General features: G+C 57.1%; 1 protein-coding gene and 1 long non-coding RNA gene across 3 annotated transcripts in view; one reads left to right on the top strand and one right to left on the bottom strand.

Annotated features, from left to right (window-relative positions):
* LOC117198193 (uncharacterized) overlaps window positions 1-3,529 on the bottom strand; it is a 38,130-nt gene extending 34,601 nt beyond the window's left edge. Inside the window, exons 1-2 of one of the 2 annotated variants that reach the window (XR_007476681.1) lie at window positions 2,974-3,529; window positions 1,869-2,007 (exon numbers count right to left, since the gene is read on the bottom strand). This is a non-coding gene — a long non-coding RNA (uncharacterized LOC117198193). The remainder of the gene's footprint in view (window positions 1-1,868; window positions 2,008-2,973) is intronic. The other variant, XR_007476682.1, reaches the window with a different exon arrangement.
* WNT3A (Wnt family member 3A) overlaps window positions 2,668-18,087 on the top strand; it is a 48,371-nt gene continuing 32,951 nt past the window's right edge. The window contains exon 1 of the mRNA XM_004284035.3: window positions 2,668-2,984. Within this exon, the coding sequence (XP_004284083.1) occupies window positions 2,914-2,984 (71 nt within the window). The 5' untranslated portion in view covers window positions 2,668-2,913. The remainder of the gene's footprint in view (window positions 2,985-18,087) is intronic.

Here is an 18,087-nt window from a genome sequence, read left to right as displayed (position 1 = left end):
AGGGAGCAGGAAAGAGTCCCACTCACTCAAGTTATGATAGAAACATCCCCCTCCTGCACCTGCATTCTCTCTACCCCAACCTGGGGATGGCCCCCATCCCCATGCTCCTGGGCTTCTGGGAAACAGACTTAGGGAGCTCCTATCATGCCCAGAAAATGGGGTGGGACCCCCGTTCCCCCATGCCGTAACCTCTATGTAAGTCTCACAGGGTCTGTGGAGGGCTGGAGGCCCCTGCCATCCAGACTCAGGTGGCACCACTCTCCAGCCTTCTCTCCGAGGTCCTGCCACCTGTCTGGAGATCCCTGCTCCCCCTCTTCTGTGCACTCACATGGCTTGTTTGAGGTCAAAGCTTTCAAAAAGACCACAGGATGGGGGCAAAGGAAGAGCGCCCTGCAAGATCACCATGTGGAAAGGACCAGCTCTGGAAGCTTCCAGACCAGTGCCATCATGCAGCTTGCCCTGGTTGCAGCTCTCCCAAAGGAACGCTGTGATGCACATTTTTCAAGGAACTCTAAAGAACTGGGAGTCTTCACGTGGGAGTGGGATCGGGGCAGTTCTCAGCTCTCCCTCTCTCTCCCTGCACCATGGGAGGCTCCCCCAAGCTCAGGGTGCCCAGCTTACTCTCCCTTCCTACCACCTAGTGTAGGCAGAGGGCAGGGACCAAATGAGGGAGAAGAAAGCAGCAAAAGGAAGAAAGAAGGGGCCTGGCAAGTGCGGTGGCAGGAGGGAGGACTGAGGCGGCAGCGCCCACCTGCTCCATTCTCTGCAGAGCCCATCACAGCGGGACAGCCAGTCCTTTGGTCCTTCGGTAGGGCACAGCCACCGCCCTTTGTGTGTGAGGAGCCAGCAGCCTCTAGGGGGCTCCTCATAACAGCTCTAATCCCAGGGCCCCACAGTTGGGAGGGCGGAGGTGGGAGCCTGCTGCACTGGGATTGGCCCCCACCCCACTCCCACAGCCCAGTCCCCAGTAATGCGATAATTGGGTGGGATTTTCACTGAGAGAGAGGGGAAGTCCAGGGGAAGACGAGCTAACTACCCACCCCGCCTCATTCCAGAATTCTTCCGTCCTTCCCTCTTCAGGTGAGGGGGCACAGTGACTCAGAGGAGGGGTAGAAGGACAAGGCATGCGTAGACTCAACTGGATCCCACTGGCAGTGCAGAGAAAAGAGAACATTCCTTGAAAGAGAATGGCTTTCCCTCCACATCTGGGAAGGAGTCCCTGATGCAGTCACCGAGGTGACCCCTGGCCCAGAGTCCACAGGACCCCACAGGCTCCCTTTACAGATGGGAAAACCAAGATGGATAGGGGCAGCATGCCGTGGGGTACGGCCTGCCTCTTGTTCTCCAGCCACTGCCTAAACCTGGAGGGTTGCTGAGTCACTCCCTGCCCTGAGAAGCAGCCACATGCCGGCCAGTGGCCTCTCCACCGGGCCCCCACATTCTGCAGGTCACATGGTAAGGCAAGGCTCAGGCGCAGTGGAGGAGCTGATGTCCACTTGAAAAGAGACATCATAGAAGAGCCTGGAGTTGGGGTTTTTATTCACGGCTCTCCTCCCCTCAGTTGCGAAACGGTGACATGGATTCCTGCTACCCTTTCTTCACAATCACTGAGACTGACTGGGTCTCCTGCTAATGCACAAGGTGGGGGAGAGAAGGGAAGTTGGGAAGACATCTCGACTTGGATCTTCCTCTTCCTCTCCCCAAATAACCCTGGCTCCTTTCTCCCTGGGCTGCAGGTGAATATGCAAACAGAGCTTTGCGTTGGACTGGGAGCTGGAGAACTGGCTAGCCACTCTTTGTGACCTTGGATAAGTCACTTTCCCTCTCTGGTCTTCCCTTTCTCCATCAGCAAAAATCATAAGGCTTACCTAAGTTGTCAGAAATCCCTTCTGGCTGAAGAGGCCAGCAGCCCTGGGCAGACTCGGCGGTCAGTGGTCGCAGAGCCAGGGCGCTAACCGGCTACACTGTCCCTGGGGACCGGAAGCACCAGGACTGCCGTTCCCTTCCCTGGTGGGGTGTAGGGGAGAAAGAGGAGCCGTCAACACCTGGGCCCTAAACAGAGCTGGACTGTTTCCCAATAGTGACTTTCAGAAACGTGGCTGCACCCTAGATGCACCCTAGATGCCCACCCAGCAGCTGTCCCCAGACAGGCCGCCCCCATTCTGGCCGCTCGCCATCGGCCCAGCTCCCAGCGGATCGGCAAGGGGCCGTTCGAGGAGACAAGCCTCGGACGAACGGAACCCCAGCAAGGAGATGGACGAAAGGGAGGCGCAGCCCGACCACCTAGAGGGCAAGGGACAGAGCGCGCGACAGAGCAGGGGCAGGAGCGAGAGCTGGACAGCGCGTCGCACGGTGAGCGCAGGGCGCGCGGGGCTCCACACCTAAGGAGCCGCCCATGAGCCCCGAGGGGGCGCGACCCGGGAGGTCGGAGGGGATACCTGCGGACCATGCAGTCCTGGGTGCCGGCCGGCCGCCAGGCCAGCTGCCCATCTGGCACAGCGCAAAGCTTGGAGCCGGCGCACCCGCGCACCCCCGCGCACCCCGCGGCCACGGGAGGGGCCCGCGCTGAAGCCGTCACCGAGCTAGCTCCCAGGGCCCCGCCCGCTCCCTGCCTGCCCCGCCCCGGCCCAGGCCCCGGCGGGCGCCCCCCGCGGCGCTGCCCCGCCCCCGCCGTCCCGCGCCGCCCCGGGCCCCGGCCCGCCGCCCGGCTGCCGTCCCACCTGGCGCAGCGCCGCCCTCGGAGCCCGCGCACCCGCGCACACCCGCGCACACCCGCGCACCCCGCGCACCCCGCGCACCCCGCGGCCGCAGGAGGGCCCAGCGCCGCCGCCCGCGAGCTCCCAGGGCCCGGCCCGCTCCGGCGCCCGCGCTCTCGGGGCGGACTCCTGGCCCTCCGAGATCTCCCGCCCGGCGATGGCCCCGCTCGGATATTTCATATTCCTCTACGGCCTGAAGCAAGCGCTGGGCAACTACCCGATCTGGTGGTGAGTGAGCCTTCCTCACGTTCTCCCCGGCCTCTGTGCGTCCCCCAGCCGCCGTCCCCTCGGGCAGGGTCCCGCGGTGGCCCAGAGCCCGCGCTCTGCCCAGCCCTCCTGTTCCGAGGGTGGTTTGTTTTCCTTGGCGGCCAATTTCGACCTGTTCGGGCCGGGGCTGGGACGCGGGTGGCGGAGTTTCCGCGGACATTGATCCCTCGGGCATAGAGGGGCTCCCAGCGTCGGACGGGGCGAGCAGTGAGCTGGGGAGAGGCAGGAAGTGGGACAGCACAGATGGCATGAAAGCTCGGGCACCAGAGGCCAAGAGAAGCCAGGAGGGCGAGCTGGGAGAGGGAGATCCGCCTGAGACTTTCCTTAAGGACATGTCTCACACACACACACACACACACACACACACACACACACACCTTAAAACAAAGTTAGTGAGACAAGACCGAACAGCTCGGAGCAGCGTAGTTACGTAAAGACTGCGGGGACCCGGCCGGGAGTGGCGGGCGCATTGGGGCCAGCACCCGGCCCTCCTGCGCCTTCCTGCCGCTGTCCCGACCGCGATGCTAAGGAGGGGCTTCTGGAGAGGTAAAGAGGGAGAAAGCATCGCGTTTGAAGGCTCCTTAGTGAGAGGCTCCGCGAACCCACATCTGAGAGGGCTGGGGCGTTCCGTCTTCCACCCCAGACAAGACACATTCCCGTGAGACCCTCCTAAATCTGGCGATGGAAGTGCAGATAAACCAAGGGAAGGGTCCTGAGGGTCTGCAGCACATATCATGAGGGGAGGAGGGAAGCGAATTTGGTAGAGCTCCCACAGGCAAGGGCCACCCCGGCTCCCCAGTGGAGAGGGGAGGGGCGCTTTGAGATGCCCAACATTTGACGAACACAACTGGGGGGAATGCGGGAGCCGAGCGGCCTGGGCGCGCCGCTGGAGGAGACCCAGATCGGAGACAAGCCTGCGCACACACACACACACACACACACACACACACAGCCAGGAACTCTCTCCGACGGCTTGCCTGGAATTATAATAATTACGCCGAGGGGAAGTTGGGGCGGGGGGAGACTGAGTGAGCCGAAGTACATCTAATCCGATAATAATTTTTCTCTTCGAGATTGTTCAGGAGCGGGGGCGCCCTAGGTGTGGGGCGCGGGTCCAGGCGCAGCCTGGCGGGACGGGGCAGGGCAAGAAGGAGGCACCGGCGGGTACGAGGGCCTGGGAGAGGTGGCGGGGCGGCGGGGACTTGCTTCGGGGACCCCCGCGCGTCCCGCACCCCCGCGGCACCTGCAGCGCCCGGTCGTCTTCTGGAGCACAGGATGCAGCGGGCGTGCCTCTTGACGCGGGGACACTGACGCCGGGGGAACCAAGGGAGCGCGTCTAAGAGAGCCCCGCGGCCGCCCCCTCCCGCGCAGGCTTCTAATTAGAACCCGCCGCCGCCGCCGCATTCCTGGGCGCTAGTGGAAGCGCTTTCGCCCCTGCGCTTCTTCCATAAACGAGGGCCGTGTCACCAGCCTCTGGCCACCCTACGCGGTGGAATCTTTGTCCTTTTGGCCCTGAGTGTCCCTGACCTTGCTCCCCTCAACACACATATGTCACCCTTTCCACCTGGGCCGTATGTGTTCCATTTGAAAGGATCCTGGGACATGCTTGGTGTATCCGGCATTCTCCAGATCCGTGGGGAGGGGCGTCCCCTCCCCACCGACTCCTGGTCAGTGACCCACCCAATCAAGAGTCTAGAGCAACCTTTTGGCCCCAGAGGGAAGACGGCGCCATGGACCCCCCCACACTTTGCTCTCCATAGGATTCTCACATTCAGTGATTCTCTTGTTTCCTGGGAAGAAGCATCTTCGGTGGCCACAACCTCAGGGCTTACTGAGGACCAGCAGTTTCCTCTCCTCCTCCCCTCTGCCCCCAGGCTGGACACAGGAAGGACGTGGTGTCTCCACAGTGGACATGAGCGTAATGAAAAGGAGGGCTCACAGAGAAAGAAATGGAGTTTCATAGCAGGCGGAAGGCTTTCTATCTTCATACCCTACCTGATGGAGTTTCCAACAGGTGGCTCCTTCTTTCTCTTGCCAACCCCCTCTCCCACTTCCCTCCCTTCCCCAAGTGAGGCCTTGGAGGGAGACCCTCTCTCTGTAACTTCTCACCTTCACACTCAGCCTCCCTAATTGGTATTCTGTTTCACCTTCCCTCCCCAAAATAAAGCCACTGTTCTCATCACTTCTCTCCACCCCACCCCCAGCTCCTCGCATATGAAAGTGAAAGTGACAGGGACTTCCTCACCTGGAGAAACAAGGAAACAACCCAAATTGGGAGTAATTAGGCTTTGAAGTTGGTGTGGTCTTGGTGGGAGGGTGGAAAGAGAGGAGGAGGTGGTGCTGCATCCTGTGGGAATTTAAAGAGCCAACTGCCTCCCCGGGACCGTCTCGGAAGAGTGTCCTTCACGCTAGATGCTCAAGGTCCAAAGGCAAGTCCCGACAGAGGCACAGAGAGACAGCCCTAAGACCAGAATGTTGAAAGCTACGGAGACCTCCAAGAGGTCTGTGCTCCTTGTGTGACAGACAACGGGGTGGGGGGTGGGATCCAGAGAAGAGACCTGGGAGGTGACAGGACAGAGGCCTGGGCACCTGACCCCAGAGGCATAGCATGGCCAGACGCCAGCTCCTCACAGGGCCATGTACTGCAAACCTACAGGGAGGCCCTAGCCCCCTCCCCCTCACTCCCCTTGTCCAGACTGAGCTCTTGTTTAATTAGAATTGATCAGAAGGATCCAAGCGAACACAGAACAGGCATCGTGGTCAAGGGGTGAAGACCAATACCCAGTGTGCACCTGTGCTCCATGATGTGCTTTGGGCACCTGCCTCCTACTTCCCGTGTCTGGGCTGAGGGCATCTTGTGATCCCCCTGTGGCCTAGCCAGGGCCCTGGAGGTCAGCCTGTTTTCTCCCCTGCCCCCTCACCATGGGGCCAGGCCCCTTCATTTCCCCCACCAGGTTGCAGTGCTCCACTCCCGCCATCTTCTGCCTCTGTTCTCACTGCCCTCCCACCCTCCGCTCTAACCCCATACCCTCACTGCCCCCAGAGCTCCAGCAGCAGTGCTTTTACCTGCCCAGAGAGCCCAGTCCCCCTTTCCCTATCGGGACCCCCTTCCTGCCACCCAGCTCCTCACCAGTTTCTGAGGGACCTAGGGCTCCCCAGCACTGAGTGGCACCTGGAGTGGACATCACCCCAGCTGGCCTGGGAAGTTCCCATGTTCACGTCCCGTCGTCTCCCACCCCTGGGCCAGCTCAGTAGCCTGAGACATGCTCCCAGTGCAGCATTCTCTGGTTCTCCCACCTTTCACTGCCTCTTCACCCTCCTCCTTAGTCCCCGGCACCCCACACTCATGTGCACGCAGACACCCTGCTCTGAGAATGTGTCCAGACCCCAAGGAAGGCCAGCTCAGTTGTCACCTGCCCCCCACCTTCTAGAACCTCCTCTCTGCACAGCCTTTCCTGGCGCCAGCCCCACTGGTTCTTCAGGCCCAGGGGTCTTCTCAGTCCCGGGTGGGACATAGGCTTCCCTCAGTGGGACGCACTATTTGGGGGTGAAGGTGCATGTGGAGTTCAGGGAGAGTGAACAAGGGCTCTGGAGGCACTGCCCAGGTCCCACAGCCTCAAAGGGTGGGTGAGGTGGGGGCTGAGGAGGAGGAGGGATGAGCACACACAAGGTGAGAGGCTGCCTGTGTCAGATGACACATGGTAGGGCTGAGCAAGGCTCTGAGGCTTCTCAGGCAGGCAGGGCCCAAGCAAGCAAGACTTCCTGAGCTGCCCTGCCTCTGTGAGCCTGCACCACTGCGAGTCCCTCCCCAGGGCAGCCCTGTCCCTCCCTCCAGTCCTTCCTTCTCACTCTGCCCTGTTTGCCCGTCCCTCTCTCTCTATGTTTCTCTCTCTCTCTGTGTCTCTCTACCTCTCTGTCTCTGTCTATCTCTCTGTCTCTCTGTGTGTCTGTCTGTCCCTGTCTGTCTCTGTCTCTCTGTCTGTATTTATCCCTCTCTACCTCTGTCTTTGTCTCTAGCTCTCTCTGCCTCTCTCTGCAGCTCTGAGGCTGGTGATGGTAGTGGCTAGCCTATGAAACTAGAGAAATCCAGACACCAGTTCGACACCCCCAGTGTTGTAGGATCTCAGGGTGCTGGGAACGATGTTCCTCCGCAGAACCACCAATGCACATCCTTGTCTTGAGGAGCAATGTTAGAAACAACCATAGGTAAAACATATGTGGTCAGAAAACTTGTTTGGTACCACCAAGTTCAATACCCATCATCTTGATTCCTTGACAGCCCACCACGGCACACGCTCCTTCCAGAGCACAAGAGCATCACTCATCTCTCACATCCAGCTCTCTCTGACTTGGCCACCTCAACACTTGGGACTCTGTCTGGGGCTCAGGTGCAGCAGCTTCTCCCAAGCTGGCTAACCCTGCATTTTACTGAGCTTCTTGTCATTTTTTTAAAAAATAATTTTGTTTTATTTGCACAAGCCTGCTGGAATTCTTTGTGATGGGGAAGAGGGTGAATAAATACAGTTGAGGAGGAATACAGTCTGGAGGGGTTGTAAAACCACGCTTTCCACGGTGGGTCCCAATGACAAATCTCCAGCCTGCAGGAATAGAATTGCCTCGTTCCAGAGGGGCTCTGCCACCATCCTGCAGGTGTGGCCCGGGACAGGGCAACCAGGGCTTGGATGTACCACCTGTCCATGAAAGTATCGGTTATACTCAAAATGTAGTCCACAGACCAGAGCCCATCCGTGAATGGTTGTCCATGGAGAAATAAGAACGGAAGTTGAAAATACGTGTTTGGGAACAGTCGTGGCAGTTTTTTAAGTGTATTATTTTGTGCAGCATTTTAATGTAATCTATAAGAATGGGTTAGAAATTTTTAAAAAACCCAAACCAAGTTCTCTAGCTAGTTTGAGAAGCCAAAGCCCCCCACGGTAGGCAACCCCTGCTACGCCCAAGTCTGGGGTCATCCATAGGGACCACATCCCCTCAAGGCTTTGCCACCCAGCACTTGCCATTTGCGCTTTGGAACCAAATGCCAGAGTTTGTATTTGCCCCTTTTAAGTGTAGTTGAAGGACTGGAGCCACCCATTGTTGAGAAGTGTCAGGGGAAGACCCCCACTGCTGTTCAGTGTGTGAGAGGCTCTCGGGGAAGGAGGACTGGATTTCTGTGCGGCTCCAGCAAAGGCTGGGAGCAGAGGCTACAGGTGACCAAGAGGCAATTTTGGCTCAGTATAGGAAAGGCTTCCTGGGTCTGAGAGTGGTGGTGGTGAGCTGCCCGTCCCCGGAGAGGTAGAAACAGAGGCTGAGGAAGGAGCAGCCTGCTTTGGGTGGAGGGTTCCCATGGACACGTCAGCGGCTGAGAATCCGAGGTTTACAAGGCCCACATCCTCCCCCCACCCCCACCGTGGTCAGCACTGCAGCTAATAGTCTTCCTGGTTAAGTCCCCTAGACTCTACCAGGCACAGCTGGGGTAGTTTGGTTCACAGTTACACAGCAATCGATGACCCCATCCTGACATGCCTTTACCCGCCACCCCCCAGCAGCATGCCCTCCCCACCGAGTGCACCTGCATCACATCACACTTGCCCCTAGCCTCGCTCAGCTGGTCCTGGATCTGACTATACCCGCCTCCTCACTCCTCACCTGGCTGGGCTGGACGCTGTGGGGTGACATGAAGAGATGGAGAGTAAGGCTCTGACTCCGGCCAGGCTGCCTGATCCCAGGGGAACCTGTCCTTCCCTTTGTAGAATTGTCACAAGGACGGCACCTATATCACCATGCTGTGAAAGCCCATGGGGTATTTGTTCTCCTTCCTCCCCTCTTGACCCTTCACCCCTTGTAGCTCCTAGATAAGATTTGGTTGAACAAATGAATGAAGGAATGAATGGATGGAATCTTTCCTGTTAAAAACAGAAATTATCAGGTGGCCTGTGCTTGGGGACATGAGGACACAGCTGACTGTTTTTACAATCCCCCTGACTGAGCCCCGGCTCTGGGGCTGGGTCCCCACCATGCACCAGAGCAGCTCTGCCTCGGTCTCCCTCCCAGCCTCTCCAGGTGACACCCTGGAGGTGTCTCACACTTTGGTGCTTCCACATTCCATCCCCGACAAAACGTGCCGCTGCCGCCCAGGGAAGCGGGCAAATGCATGGCCGCGGGCACGGGAGCCTCTGCCCGCCTGCTGGGACTTGCGCAAAGTATGTGTCAGTAATCCCGGCTCGGCCCGCTGGGGCAGGAGGGGGTGCTGGGAGGGCTGCAGGCAGGGCCATGCAACCCAGGGGCTGGGAAGAGATGGCCCCCAACACCAGGGACCCAGGTCCTGGGACCCCTCCCCATGGGCCCTCCTATCGCCAAAGGTGTTCCAGCTCCTGGGGAGGGGTCTTCCAGGCAGGAGAGAGAGAGAGCATGGAGGCATGTGGGCTTTTCTCAGAGACGCCATAGTGGGTAGAAAGAGAAGGCAGAAGCTGGAGGGCTCTGGGGCAGGTGAGCACCCTTGGGGGAGTCTGGGTCCTGTAAGCCTCCTGGACAGCTCCATCCAGAAAGGACAGAGCCTACCCATCAAGCTGGGTAGCCATCAACCCACAGGGCAACCAGCCCCACACTCAGGGCCTCTGGTCTCAGGACAGCAACCTGGTCCAGCTGTGGAGAGGCCCTGACCTTAGAAAACAGCAATTTGGGACAGGACAGGCACTCTAGAATCCTCATGTGTCACCAAGGGGAAGACCCATGAGACCAGCCAGGGTCCTCCTCAGCAGAGGCCCTGCAGGCAGAGTACAGAACAGGGGCCCCCAGATGAGGACTGAGCAGAGATCTGTGCCTTCGAAGGACAAGAGAAGATGTGGCCTTGCTCTCTGGGAGCGGCCCCTCCTGGCTCAGACATGGGAGGTTGTGCATGAGGAGTGGCAAGTTTCAGCAGGGTCCAGAGAGGGCGGCTAGCAGGGCTGGGAGCACAGAGCACTTCCTGGAGAGGTGGCCCCGGGTGACGTGTGGACAGAATGTGCCCCAGCCCTGCCAAGGTGTGAATGAAACTGCCATGCCCATTGCTCACTTCCCCTCCAGGAGCCTCTGATAGAATGTGGTCCAGCACCTCCTTGGACAGACGGAGAAACTGAGGCCCAGGAAGGAAGGGCAAAAACAGTTAATTCAGTGAATAATACAGCTGGTGACCACATCCTGCCCTCCAGGCCCAGCCAAGCTGTCCTCTCCCCAGAATCCCCCTCTCTTTGAGAATTGCTGTGAAGTCCCAGCTCTCCCTCCAAAATGCGCACAGCCACAGGCAAGGGCAGAGCTGTGCCCACAGTGCACAGGTACCCTGTGTTTGCTGATCTTGCAAAAAGAAATCAAACCAGGACTCAAGAAAACTAAGAGCCTATGACTCCGTTAAGATCTGCCAGGTAACGGTGCACAGGCACCTAGCCTCTCCGGTTGAGGATCCACCCCCAGAGGAGCCAGGCAGGGGCAGGCAGAGAGGGGGCCTGCTCCAGGTCCTGCCTTTGCCCCCAGCCTCTGTCCACAAGAAGAGCCTTCTGTCCTCTGGTTTCACGGCACATTTACGGTAAAATCCGCTTGAGTGAAGGCCGTCAGCTCAGGTTGGGGCAAAGCTGGCCCAGGCTGGGTCCTGAGTGGCCTCCTTCCCCTGCATGTCACAGCCAGCGTCTTTGCTCTATCTTGAGTAAGACTGCCTGGCAAGGCGCCTGGCCTTTCAACAGTGCAACAGCGCAGTCCTCAACAGGAGCAAACCAGGGAGGAGGGAGAAAAACCATTAGTACTTTCAGGAGGCAGCCGTGGCTCACGTGGCCCCAGCCACAGGCTGGAACCGGAGTCTAGGAGCCACTTTGCAAACTGCACACGTGGTTGCTTTGGGTTGAAAATAGTACCCCCACCGAGAAAAATATTATTACTAAAAAATTAACCAACAATAGCATTCACAAAAACCTGGGAAAAAAAAAGTTCATCATCTTACCAACTTAATACAGGCATTTTCCTCACTTTAGGTTCTTATTTCATTCACACATTTTTCATGATCTTAATAACAGTGTGCAGAGAAGATCGTGCTCTGTTTTCTAAGGCGTACCATCTCCCATTAAACATTTTGCATTTGTGGGGCCTTCTCAGCGATAGTGCTAGCAGTTACTCAGGCCTGTGGTGTGAGCGTGCTGTAATCCACTTGCCTGACCATTGGCCCTTTCTGCTGTATGGATGGCCCTGCAAGGAGGATCTCTCCAGAGTTGGAATTTGGGGTAAGGGCTCAGGGCTCAGAGGAGGTGGGGGGGTCCTCCCATATCTGCGCAGGGAAGGGTGCATTCAGTTTGGGACAATCTGGTTTTTAGGGGCCTTCGGGACATCCGATGTGACATCCAGTTGAGCATTTAAAATTCTAGCTCCCAGCCAGGGGGCGGCTGAAGGTGAGGGTGTGGGTGTTTCCTGGTTGCCAGCCTGCACTTCAGGGTTGGTAGCAACAAGGGAAATGGAACAAATTCCTCGTAGGGTGAACTGGGGTGGCCAAGTGCAGGGTGAAGGAAATGGGTGCAGTGAGGGCAGGCTGGCCTCTTGGCCTCTGCCCGCAGGCTGGGCAGGGCCTTCATGCCCCTGTGGTTCCCAGGCCCCCAGGCCCACCGCCCCAAGGGAAGGGCAGCACAGCCCCCTCCCGCCTGGCTTTCCCTGAGGCCACAGGACACAGCTTTCGCCCATTAGGGCAGGGCCAGCGACCCCTGAGGTCATTGTCGGTAGAACATCCTGCATTGGCGATGGCCGTGAGGAGGAGGAGAGGCATGGTGATTCCAAGGCAAGGTCAGGACCTCACGGTGACCCAATACATGCGCCCGAGGGTAAAGGAGGGGTGACTGATTATGGGGTTCCCACCCCCAGCGCTCACCTGAACACCACCACCCCTCCTGTGAGTGGCCCTAAGTCAGGCCCCTTCCATCTCCATGTGGTCCCCAGTTTGCACACCTGTCAAGCATGTGAGAGGCTGAGGGGGAGATTGGAAAATTAACCTGAAGCCCCAGACACCCAGGTGAGAGCTCAGAGTGGGTTCCTGGGAGGTTAATGAGGCCTGGTCCACGCTTGTTACCCCTCCAGAGAACCTCTCTTAGCAACACTGGACAGAAGACCACGACTTTGCCTCCTCAGGGTTTGGAAACGGGCAGTCCATGCCCTGCCTCAACATCCCCCTTCCCACCACAACACTTCTGGAATGTTCACTATTGCTGCTTCCTTCGTCTGTCACCACCTTGCTCTTTTTAGGATCTTCACCACCTCTGGAAGAGAGATGTGGGGTCCGGCCCCTGCTTATTGCTGGCTCTGGGACACTGGACTGGAGGGAAGCAAGTGGCCAGCCCCATGCAGACAGACGGGGCTGTGGAGGGCGGGGGCTCACGTCCTGAGCCTGGCTGAGTGCGCTCTCCCCTGCCTCTATAACAGACCTCGTGTTCTCAAAGAGCAGCACTGGAAGTTTCTGGAAGCCTTGGGATTCAGAAGCAGAAACCAAAGGAAAACCTTGACTGCCAGACCAAAGGGTTTGGACTTGAAGCCTTGGGAGACTCCTTGGACTCAAAGTCCCAGGACTCAAAGCTGGGCTTACCTTCAGTGATCCCAGAATTGGTGGTTTTCAAACACCAGCAAGCATCAGAACCCCCTGAAGGGCCTGTCAAAACAGGGCACTAGGGCTTCCCTGGTGGCGCAGCGGTTGAGAGTCCGCCTGCCGCTGCAGGGGACGCAGGTTCGTGCCCCAGTCCGGGAGGATCCCACGTGCCGCGGAGTGGCTGAGCCTGTGAGCCGTGGCCGCTGAGCCTGCACGTCCGGAGCCTGTGCTCCGCAGCGGGAGAGGCCACAGCAGTGAGAGGCCCGCGTACTGCAAAAAAACAAAACAGGGCACTAGCCCCGGGTTTCTGATTCAGCAGGTCTGGGGGTGCACTGCCTTGGAACTTGCATTTCTGACAGGTTCTGTGGTGTACCTGTTGCCTGCCCAGGGGCCACCTTAAGAGGACCCACCTGTCACCCAGCTACCTGGCATGATAGCTGGGGAAACCAAGGTGCAAAGGGTCCAAAGTAACAGGCAAAGTTGACCAGCCAGGGGACAGACTGGGGCCACCACACACATCGCCCTTCAGTGATTGTTCTGTGTTGGAAACAGGGTCATATTGAATCAGGGAGACCAATAGTGTTCTGTGTCTTTGGGATTAGTGGTGTCTGTGTGGGATTTGTTTATTAATATGATGTTTATCTTACTCTCTGTCATGTTCACGTTCCCCCAGATTTATATGTTGAACCCCTGACACCCAATGTGATGGTGTTAGGAGGTGGGGCCTTTGGGAGGGGATTAGGGTTAGATGAGGTCATGAAGATGGAGTCCCCATGATGGAAATAGTGTCCTTAAAAGAAGAGGAGAAGACACTAGAGTTCTCTGCTATGTGAGGACACAGCGAGAAGGGGGCCATCTGTGAACCAGGAACCCTTCGCCAGAACCCCACCATGCCTGCACCCTCATCTCAGACTTCCAGCCTCCAGGGCCGTGAGAAATGAATGTGTGCTGTTTCAGCCATCCTATCTACTCTTTGCTGTGGTGGCCCACACTGACCAAGATAATTGTTCATAAATGTTATCTTGTGTGTACTGGTATTTAATACATTTTAAGAGCATAATAGCATATTAGAAAGGGGGAGCCTTGGGAAGCCAACCTGCCAAAACCCCATCCTGCCACGTTAACTCGTTGACGTTGGTCAGGTGTCTTCCTCTAGCCCCAGATTCTTGGTCCAAGAGATTCCCCGGGGTTCCACCTACCAGGTTGTGTAGGTTGGAGAGAGTCATATAGTGGGCAGGGCCAGAGCCAGGACCACACAAGTGATGGTGATGGAGCAGGTAGGCCAGTTAAGTAGCTAGGCAGTGGCTAATGGCAGGTGGTGGCAGAAGTGATGCCTGGGGATTTGAAGGAGGAAGTAACCAGCCTCCAAGAGAGAGGCACTGGTCCCTGAGGAGGGGTGGTGCTGGGGACACAAGCAGAGGCGGGGGAGGGAGGGAAGAGCTGTCTAAAGGCTGTGGTAACCAGCCCTTGAAGGTGGCAGACCCTTGGGCTACACATGGAGGGGCCACCTCCTTGCGAGGTTCAGTTCCTTCTGGCCTGAGCAGCTTGGAGGATGAGAGAAAAGAGCCAGCATGAGCAGAGGAGGGAGATGGGGAATATTCAGTCTTCACTGCATGACAAATGACCAGAGTTATGGCTTCAAACACTACCTGTGCATTCACAGAGTTCACGGCTCTGCAGGTCAGAAGTCTGCGCAGCTTGTCTGGGTTCCCTGTTCAGGGTCTCTGGAGGCCAAAATCAAAGTGTTGACCAGTCTGGGGAAGAATGTGCTCCCAACCTCACCCAGCTGTCAGATTCTGGTCCTTGCAGTCCCCATGTACTTGCGGCTATCTGCCGAGGGTGGTTCTCAGCTCCTCGAGGCCACTTTCTGGTCCTAGAACGCAGCCCCTTCATCTCAGAGCCAGCACCAGCTTCAGACGCTGCTGATGTCTCCAACTTCTGCTACCAGCTGGAGGCTCTGCTTTGAAAGCATGCGTGTGGACAGATTAACTCAGCGTGGTGGCCCTGATTTATGTCTGCTGTCCACTGTAGGTCCTGCAGACATAGCAAGTGTGACCTGTCTACGTTAAGAGTTCTGGACAGGAAGGTGGGCACTCTTCATGCCGTATGAGAATCTGGGCTTGGGGGGTGGGAGAACAGGAGAGCAGCCACCTCCTTCCAGGGGTGCATAGCCGTCCTCTGTCCCATCCCCCCAAACCACGTCCCCTCCCAAATGCTCCTTAGATGTCCCCCTCTGGATGCCAGGCCCCTGGGACAAGAAAATGACATCTTTATTTGTACCCACCACTAACAGCAGTTGAACTCACCTTCAATTATGAATGGAGGTGACAACTGCAGCAGCATTTGTGGCTTCTGAGATGCTATCACCAGGAGAAAGCAGATACCTTTGTCTCAGATGACAGTTTGTTCAGAGATTACAAAATGCCATTGAGCTCTCAGCCCATCATGTAGGCTCAGTAAAGAAACACACAGCCCTGAATCACAAGCTTGTTCCCTGTTGTAACCCTATGTCAGTCTGCTTGTTTTCTTGTAACTGTTTCTTTCTTCTCCACTTGGTCTGGGATGATGACTTGACTGTAGTGCAGAGAGTTTGTGCCGGCCAAACCCACTTCCCCTAGTGGTCACATCTTACATAAGTATCAGAATGGAGACCACGCTAGTGCACAGCCAGACACAGGCTGACTTCACCAGTCTCTCCATGGATGCCCTTTCTCTGTTCCAGGATCTGACTCGGGAGCCCAGGTCACATTTGGTGTCGTTGCATTTTATGCGCTCTGAGAACCTGGGGAGGCGTAGAACACCAAGATGGTGGTGCCCTGTAGTTGCAGCACATTCCAGTTTACAGCATTCCTCTCCCACTAGGCTGTCTCTGGTCCCTGGCGAGACCCTTAGACAGGACAGTACGTGGTTATCCCTGGGGTCTGGGGCCCAGAGTCCTGGATGCTCCCCAACATCCTGTCCAGCCCCCAGCCCCAGGCCAGTGCACCCTCCACTTCCTCCTGGAAGGGCATGGGAGGAAGGAGTTACAGATCTTGGTTTTCCAAGTATTAATTGACTGGGGGCAGCTACCTTCTTCTCAGATTAGAAATTGGAATCCTGGGGGTGGTAAGGAGATAACATATGTCCAGTTTGGAATTTTTTCCAGCTTTATGGAGATATAATTGACATATAACATTGTGTAAGGTTAAGGTGTACAACATAATTATTTGATGTGTTTACATGTAATAGTGATGTATATATTGCAAAATGATTACCACAATAAGGTCAGTGAACACAGTTTGGATCTTTAATATGAACTTTTTATGAACCAATTTATCCTTCAAGGCCCAGCAAGATTCAGTGACCTGAGTTGGGCCCCCTTGACCCTTCCCTGCCCACGTTCTCCCACACACTGGACCCTCCTGTGTCTGACAGGACCCCCCCCCCCACAACTTTCTGCCCTCCTTGGGCAGGGTCTGCATCACCCAGATCCTCTTGGTTGCCCAGCTCTGGAACAGAGGAAACTTTCTGGAAAGAATTCAAGGAACTAAAGGGGCCGCCAGGTCCAGAGGGGGTGGGAGAGGGATCCAGTCAGGCTTGGTGGAGGCCAGAACAGCTGGAGTGGCATCTGGGCTGGGAGCTGGCTGCCAGTACTCTGGCCGTGCCCTCGGAGGTGGTCATACGGGCCCTGACTGGGAGGAGGTCTGGGAGGAGACAGGGGTAGGGGAGCCGACTCAGCACCCCAACCTCGGAATGAGCCTGGGGAGAAGCTGTGAACTTGAAAGTCCCACTCTGCTTTCCCTGGAGCTGCGGCGCGGCGGCGTGAAGGGAGGTGGGGAGGGGCCGAGGTGGGGGCAGGCTCTATGCTTTCTGTGGGTGGTGGTGGGGTTCTGGGGATGCGCAACTCAACCCCCACTCAGAATGGGTCCTGGCCTCTGGCGTCTGGCAGAGGGACCAGCACCTCGGGAATGGTGAGGACCGAGAGAGACTGAGTCTTCTTTCTCTTTCTGTCTGAATTGAGTGACCCCTTCTTTGTCCACTTGTTCTGAGTCTCCGAGTACATTCAGCCGGTAAAAAGAAATCAACTGAGTGGATTTGCCTTCTGACGGACCCTCTTCATCCCTTCTCCAGTTCGAGCCAGGCTGCCAGCAACAGAAGAGAAGAAGGAGAGAACCCCCATGAACCTCAGGAGCCAGCCCCTTCAGAAAGGCTCCATGACCAGAGCCGTGAAGGTCAAACCTTACCCTAATGTTCCATCAGGAAATGTTCAAACATCCAGAAAAGATGCAGGACGTCGACGGAGAACATCTATGTACCCACAACTCACATTTTACCTGACCCAGTGTATCCATACCTAAGCATCCCTCTATCCACCCACCTGTTCATCTCATGGTTTATGTGCCCTCAATCCACTCTTTCCCTGAACACTTTGGCTGGCTCATCGTTAACTAGAGTTCAACATTTGTTTACAAATCACATCCCACGTGGAGCATCAAAATGCGGCACAGATAGATGTGAAGTACCCTGGCTCATGGAGTGGAAGAGCCACAGCCTGTCAGGGCAGCCTCGCCCGGAGTGACAGCTCATCCCTGCTTCCAAATGGAAACCCCTAGTCCCAGGCAAACTGGGACAGTTGGTTCCAGCCCCACCTCACCTGCCAGCCTCTGAGGCACCTCTGCTCGGGCTCCTGTGTGCTCCAGGGCACATAGGTTGAAGACCACTAGCCTGGCCCCCACAGTCACGTCTCTGGCCTGGCACTCCATCGAGGCCTCCAGGACTGGCCACAGCAGCCCTTTCTTGGCCTGAGACAGAAGGAGCCTGGTGAGTGACCAACCAGGCTAGCCAGAGATGGACTCTGAGCTATGGGAGGTGCCATAGGAGCTGCCGAAGGATCCTGAGCCAGAGTCCTGATTCTCCCCCAATCCAGCTCCTGCCCTGTGTCCTACCTGCTGTCTTCACAAGGCTACTCAATTCCCGTGACCCTTCCGCATGAGCCTCTCCACTCTTTACAGAAGATGTCATCCCAAACTCTTGTGCTGCCAGTTCCACGTTACATCCTGTTCATGCCGAGTGGCGTGGGGGAATAATGCTGGGCAAAGGTGGGAGGCGGGGAAATTCAGGGTCGCCGGGAGGGGTACCACATGGTGGAAACAGATAGCCGACCTCAGCCAAGGGCAGTCGGAGGCCAGCCACACGCGCCGACATAGGCAGAGTGGTCACTGGGGCCGGGATGGGATGTCTCAGTGGGTGGAAGGGTGTAGAAACTGGCTGGAGTAAGTTGGGTAGGAAGTGGAGGTGATGATGTTCTGGAGGAGGACTGGGGCCCAGGGAGTTTTGCCCTCTGATTTACAGGTGGGAGGTTCTCCACGAAAGCATGGGCTGAGAGTGTCAGCGGGCACACAAGTTAGACACGGCCTACCTCCCCCGCTGCCCACCACCAACCCGTCCTGGACATCTGACCTCAGCCTGGAGTGGGCAGAGCTGGCCCATCTTCTCCAC

The sequence above is a fragment of the Orcinus orca genome, chromosome 3 (genome assembly GCF_937001465.1).
Source record: "Orcinus orca chromosome 3, mOrcOrc1.1, whole genome shotgun sequence".
Classification (NCBI taxonomy): Eukaryota; Metazoa; Chordata; class Mammalia; order Artiodactyla; family Delphinidae; genus Orcinus; species Orcinus orca.
The sequence above is the reverse complement of the archived record's forward strand: the minus strand, read 5'-3'. Positions and strand labels throughout refer to the sequence as shown.